This window comes from Gekko japonicus, unplaced genomic scaffold (genome assembly GCF_001447785.1).
Source record: "Gekko japonicus isolate JY-2015 unplaced genomic scaffold, Gekko_japonicus_V1.1 scaffold18, whole genome shotgun sequence".
Lineage (NCBI taxonomy): Eukaryota > Metazoa > Chordata > Lepidosauria > Squamata > Gekkonidae > Gekko > Gekko japonicus.
The window spans coordinates 2278186-2285061 of NW_015170275.1; the positions used below are offsets into that span (position 1 = coordinate 2278186).

General features: G+C 45.0%; 1 protein-coding gene across 1 annotated transcript in view; it reads right to left on the minus strand.

Annotated features, from left to right (window-relative positions):
• Window positions 1-6590, minus strand: part of LOC107115843 (sex comb on midleg-like protein 2) — a 58842-nt gene extending 52252 nt beyond the window's left edge. Inside the window, exons 1-2 of the mRNA XM_015417608.1 lie at window positions 6501-6590; window positions 3024-3092 (exon numbers count right to left, since the gene is read on the minus strand). Coding sequence (XP_015273094.1) covers window positions 3024-3092; window positions 6501-6522 — 91 coding nt within the window. The 5' untranslated portion in view covers window positions 6523-6590. The remainder of the gene's footprint in view (window positions 1-3023; window positions 3093-6500) is intronic.
• Between the last annotated feature and the right edge of the window lie 286 nt (window positions 6591-6876).

Below are 6876 nucleotides of genomic sequence, written 5' to 3' on the forward strand. Positions count from 1 at the left end.
TATATATATGTATATATATATGTATTTCAGAATATGAATAAATGCTGGCAGTCTGTGACTGGAATAGTGTTTGAGCTCCCAACCCCAATAACTCTGTGTGAGTGAGAGCCTGTTATTAAAGGGGGTTGGGCTACTCTGTCTGCTGATATCTCTGTGAGTGAGAGAGAGGAAATGGTCAAGGCTCTCCATATATTTCAAAAGAGATTAGAAGGGTGGTCAATGTGACATCTTGACCTACGTGTACCCTGAACATGAGAGAGAAAGGTTTAGAGGCTAGTAGAGACTCTGTATGAATGGAGAAGGGATGTCACATTTCCAAACAAACAAGGCTGCATTGATATTCACTTCTGAAAAGGGAATAAGCTTTAGTATGTTTTACATCTAGATTTAAACGTTATTCTCATGTTCTGCTTTTTCGTCTTTTAAAAGAACAGATGTCATAACATAACTTCACAGTGCAATAACTGAACCGGGGAAGGCCTCCACAAGCCCAGGCAACCGTGTGGCCTTGCTCGGCCTGCAGAACCAAGAGGGAATCACGGCACTGGCGGAGGGTGGCTTGGCCCACAGGCCCAAGAGCCAGCAAGCCACGATGAATGGGAGGCGGAGGCAGCGGCTAGCACACCCTGCAGGCCCAATACTGGATCACGGTGACACCGCCTTCCTCGGGCCCCAGGCCATGCCAGCACTCCCTGACTCGCCGCCACTCCAAAAACACAGGGAGGCCTCTGGGATGGCCACCTACCATGCCCCATGTCCTTCCCCAGTGCGCCCCACCCCAGAGTCTGCAGCCGCGGCGAGGGCCGGGGGCCATCTGGCCTCTCCTTCCCCGCTGCACCGTGTGTCGCCAGCCTGTCTCCCCCCCCCCACGCCTTCTCAAGTCCTTGGGAGGGCCGAGGGGCGGCCTGAGGAATCTTCTTCGCCACCGCGTGAGACCACCTTGGCCCCCCACCTCCCGCCGCCTCCGATCACGCCCCCACCGCTCCAAACACGGTCTCAGTTGCCTGCATACACACACACCGCCCGAAAGCCTGCCTGCTCACACCGCCCAAATGCCTCCATTCCTGCCTGTGGACCAACTCTCCAGGGATGCTTCGCCACCCATCCTTCGCTACTCTCCCTGCTCCCGGTAACTGCTGCTACTGCTGGCTGCAGCCGCTGGGGCCGGCATGGGGGGGCCCGAGGAGGCCGACCTTGATCGCGGAGTCAGAGAGCCTCCCCCCATCTCCTTGCCTTCCCTCTGAGCTTCCCTCCTTCTCTTTCTGTCCTTCCTTCCCTCCCCACGGTCGGCCTGCTCTCCCACTGCCTCCTGCTAGCGCTGGTTGTCTTTCTTTCCACAACAGGCCTTTCCCCCTAGTCCTATATAAACCAATAAATTGCATTAGAGTTGCTATGTGAAATGTGCTCCTGGAAGAGTTAAGAGCACCAAATGAGAACTGTGCTGCTATTGCTGCTGCCTGGGCTGAACAGACGCTAATAAGGGAGAAGCAAAGGTGTAGAAGGGAAATGCTGCCAAAAGAACATGTAATTACTTTATTTGAACTTCTTCCCAGAAGTACCCCAATCACATGTCTGGCATGAGCTTCTATTCCATCTTATCCAAGGCAGCAGCAAGCATTTCCCTGCACGGCTCAATCACACACAACCTTACCTATCAGGTGATCTAAGGAGCACGCCCACAGTAGGAAATACATGGCTGGGAAAGTCACAATTAATTGTAAGAGACATCTAGAAAGGCCCCTTGCTTCGGTCAGCAAATGCAACTCAAGCTAGGTGCAAGCAACACATACTCAAAATATGCCTTTCCTACTTTTACCTTTACCTTTACCTCTTCCCTACTGTGAGATACTTCTCCATCCCTGACAAACATCACACTACTGTTATCTGATTGCAGCTTGTATATGTATTACACAAAGGAGAATATGTGGTTTGGCTTACAGTACTGTATAGGTTTATCACATAGAAATATCTTTTACATAATTTTAAATTATTCAAATGCCTTCAAATTCTTCCACTTGTACTGACCTAGTGTTCAACTCTGTCTTGTTAACATACTTCCCGGAAAAGGGACCTTGGAGGTCCTCTAGTCCAACCCCCTGCACTCTGCAGGAGTATACGGAAAGATAGCCCTACATACCTACAACATACCCGAAAGATGGTCGTCCAGCCTCCGCTTGAAAACGTCCAGTGAAGGAGCATCCACCACCTCCCGAGGCAGACTGTTCCACTGCTCAACCACTCTTACAGTTAGGAAGTTTCTCCTGATATTTAGCCGGTAACGACTCCCTTGTAATTTCCACCCATTAGATCTAGTCTTGCAATCCGGAGCAAGAGAGAATAGATCTGCTCCATCTTCTAATTGACAGCCCTTCAAATACTTGAAGACTGCAATCATGTCCCCTCTAAGCCTTCTCTTTCCCAGGCTAAACATACCCAACTCTTTCAGCCTTTCCTCATAAGATCAGTTCACCCAGAGAAAATGGCTGCTTTGAAGGGTGGGGTTTATGGCATTATACCCTGCTGAGGTCACTTCCAAACTCAAACCTCATCCTCCCAAGGCTCCAGCCCCAAATCTCCATGAATTTCCCAACATGGAGCTGGCAACCCTAAGAGAAACTGATCTCTGTATTTGGGCAATCCATTGTGATTCCTGGAGAGAGGCTGCTGCCACTGCAACTGTGGGGAGGGGGGGAGAAAGTAGGTGGGAGGCCAGGAGAGTGACGAGGCAGAAAGAGTGATGGGGTGGGGGCAGAAAGGAAGTGACTGGCATGGAGGGAAGAGAGAGAGAAAGAAAAGGGGTAGCAGGAAGGAGAACGAGTGTGAGAGAAGTAGAGGGAGAGGGGAAGAAGCAGAGGTGGGGGGAAATGGGATAAACACTCCCACAAGTTTCTTGCGGGTCCCCACTTGTGTAATACTAATGGTTTGTAGGACTGCAAACACAATTTGTTAGGCTGACACTCATATATAGCAACATTTTATAGTTTTAAAAGACAATGTATTAAGTTTGTATTTATAATACATACCATTATTTACCAACTGATTGCTTGACTGATTACTCTTCCCATGTTTTTCTTTTTTAATAGTCTTGGAATCTAAAAAGATATAAGACACAATTTTTATAGTATAAGAACATTTCTGTTGAAAACTGTTAATAAAACAGACTTTCATTCAGATTATTTGGAACATTGGTTCCCTTTTCTTGAATATATGGAAAGATATAGTAAGCTTAAAAAGACACTTCCTGATCATTTGAAGGTTATAGCTATATATTGAATAGCTGTTTGGTTTTATCACTCTTGTGTTTTTTGTGTTTGTAATTATGTTGTTATTGTTGTGGTTTCCTAATAGTATCTGCTATTGTAAATTGTCATTATATTGTATAAAGGAGGGAGGAGAAAACCTGTTAATAGGATTAAATTAATAAAACTGGTGGTTAAGTTTAAGCACACACATGAAATGATAAAAATACTAAGGCTGCAATCCTAAACACATTTACCTAGAAGTAAAAAGCCCACAGATGATACCAGGAGTTACTTCTAAGTAAGCATGTTTAAGGGCATGATACACAAGCCATGTACTGAATGCAATCTGGAGGAACTGGGAGAGGTATACTATGAAAGGAAGGTACAAAAAAATCTGAACATATTTAGATATTAATAAAAAGGTATTCGTTTAAATTGTAAAATATATTCCCTTATAACAAAAAGTCTTTCCTTTCCCATAGTTACAGATTGTAACAGCAGCTAACATCACTGCATATACATGCAAACATGAAGGACAGATTGAACAATGGCTGAGAACTAACAAGAGTTCGTGCCATCTTGCCTCCTCTTGGGAATCTGTTGTACTTGGACTGGTTACTAGCCGTTCTTACCTCTGGCCCAAACCACAGATCTTCCAAATTTTGAATTGCTTAGATAATTTTCTGTAGACTTCTGAAAGACAACTGTAATGTATTCTTTCTAAAGCTCTTAAATTATATTCATTGGCAAAGCCATGTATCCTACCCAGTGTTCAGAGTAGGGTTGCCAGGTCCCCCTGTCACGCTGGCGAGGTGATCTGGGGGCCGTTCTAGGACATCCCCAATGTGATGACGGCACCCGGGAGTGGCATCATCATGTTGGCGGCATTGCGCAGTGATGCTCTGGTTTGAGAGCAAAGCTCTGTGGTTTTAGGCCAAATTTACCATAGAGTTTTGCCCTCAAACCAGAGTGTCCCCGCGACATCCCTGATGTCACTTCTGGGTGACATCATTGCAGTAAGGATGTTGTTTGGGGACATGGCTGTTTGGGAGCAGGGTTTCCCCTGCCAGTCAGCTGGCCGGTGGCAGGCTGAAGCCCCGAAAACCTGGGGACTGGCAACCCTAGTTCAGAGTTGTTACACCTGTAAACTGTACATATTAACAGTAGCATTAGGCATTCACGCTCAGGTATCTTCAGGAACATTATGCTCAATTATATGTTGGGCATTTCCAAGCCCAGACATAATGGGTTAGAAATCCAATTATAGCAATATAATGAGCACTTGGGCTTGCTGTACTCATTGCAGCAAAAGCAAATACAAAGGATTCAGTAAGTACCTGATTTAACTAGATGAAGAAGCCACAGGGCTTTTTAAAAAAACCTCATGTACACTACATAATTGTGTCTTCCCACAACAATTCCACAGTGCAGATGTGGTTGGTTGCATTTTTAATGTTTCCAACATAGATGTAACAAGCAGCAGTAAATACATGCTAGAATTCTAACATGCTTTTGAGTCCACTGAAACATGAAAACACAACTCTGAGCAAAGTTTCTTTATTTTCACTAAACAGAATTCCATCTAACCAGCCTCCAATAAAAAACATTACTGGGTACAATTTTATCCCAATAAATATGGCTCTAACTGTGGCCCAGGGGACAAATAGGCAATGGCTGCGGTCACACGCAACATTAGCCACGCAAGAGATACGGAAGACAAGCGGAGTTGCCGGTCGCGATCTCACCAGCACATCTGGGAAGCGTAGTGCTTCCGTGGCACAACTGAGGCTTCCTGCCGAAAAAGCGCAGCAAAAAACTAGTACCTTGGAGGTACTAGTTTCCAGAAACTGCGGGGCAAGGGCGGGCGTCTGATCGCGTTTCCGGTGGTATCCGGCGCCCGCCCATGTCCCCTTGCGGAAAAGGGTTTTTTTTCCCCCACGTCTCCGTGGATGCGCACACGCACCCAACGGAGCATGCGCATTCGTAGTGTACACAAAAAAAGAAAACCAGTTAGCCGCGCCGCGCGCTTCTTCATTGCGCGCAGGCGTGTGTTGTGATCGGCACCTCTCCCTTGCCATGGAACCTCCACAGTACCTCCACAGAACCTCCACAGTAGGTCTGATCGCTTTACTGCATGTTAGTTTGCCCCGGGGCAAACAGCCACACTTCTCCTCTGCAGTTTCCTGCCCGTGTGACAGGGGCCAATGTTAAGATCTTAGGTGGGAAATGATTCCCTACCTATAATGGGCCACAACTGAGGTAAAGAAAAAAAAACCAGTAAGATATCTTACACGAATCTATTATCTTAGCCTGAAACTAATAACTTTATAAAAATTCCTTCTCACTTTCTTATGAAGGTGCTTAGAAACCACCTGAGCTCTCTTTCAAAGCTTAGTACTTCAATAGCTTCTAAAGTTGGATTTAGAAGAACTACGGTAGAGACTGTTCATTTATTTCAAGTCAAGTCAAATACCTTTAATGGCATAGCAGTAAGATACATATATGTACAATAACACGGCATGGATATATAAGACATTATAAGCGATATGAATTAATTCTTTACTTGTTCATTTATTATTTATGCCAGGATTCAACCCACGGTGATAACATAAGTGGCCTCATTCTCCTCCTCTCCTTATTTTAAGGAAAGACATGACCAGTTAGACCCTATATTGGCCTGAATGTGGACTCTTCCTGACCCTGAGACGTAAAAATGCTAGCAATTCCTAACAAATGTGAGACACCCCCCCCCCCCATCAGTTGTATAATTGTACCAGAGCTGTATGGAAGGGTCAGAGAAAGGAGTGCATGGCCTCACTTCCAAGGTTGGAATCCTAAATCAATAATAAACCATTAGATATAAACTTAAGGCAGTATAAACAGTTTTGTTTGTATTGTTCCAGTTACAGAAATACTCCCATCTACAACTAGCTGAGCAATATATTTTAACTTGAGATAATTTACAACCAACCCACAATCCAGTCAAACAGGATGCCTTAAACTTGGTTTGGCCAATCATAAGATCCGTATGCTGAGGCATACCCAACAGAAGAACCACAAGCTGCCTACCTCTTACTTGCCTATCCCTTCTTCTAGGCCGTGGACCTATGGTTAACGTAAGGAATATTACATGACCCTTCCTTCATGTTATCAGCATCTCCAGGCAGCCATGCCTACCAGGCTGTTAGGATCTAAGGGTTGGGGGTTCCCCTAGACATTCCACATTGTCCTGATGTTAAAAAAAATATTTAAGTTTACCTTTAGCTGCTGTTTTCCCCATGGTACAATGTTTGATCTGCCTTTTCACAACAAAAACATAAACGCTGTATGAATACTTTGCTCTTCTGTTTAGTATAAGTTTCCTGTGGAGCAGTAATACAGCATATTAGGTCAAATACAAACATTTTATAAAGAACTACAGAAATTACTGGGGGGACATTACAAAGTTACACTAAAACTAGGACAACCCCCCCCCCTACAAGTTTTTAAATCCTTCTAAAGATGAAAAAGAAAACAGAATTGCACTTACCCGTAACTGTTGTTCATCAAATGATCTACATCTGGGATCTGCCTAGGCCTGCCATGGCAGACTCTTCCAAAGCATTCAAAAGCCCTAGGGGGCACTCCCCCTCCC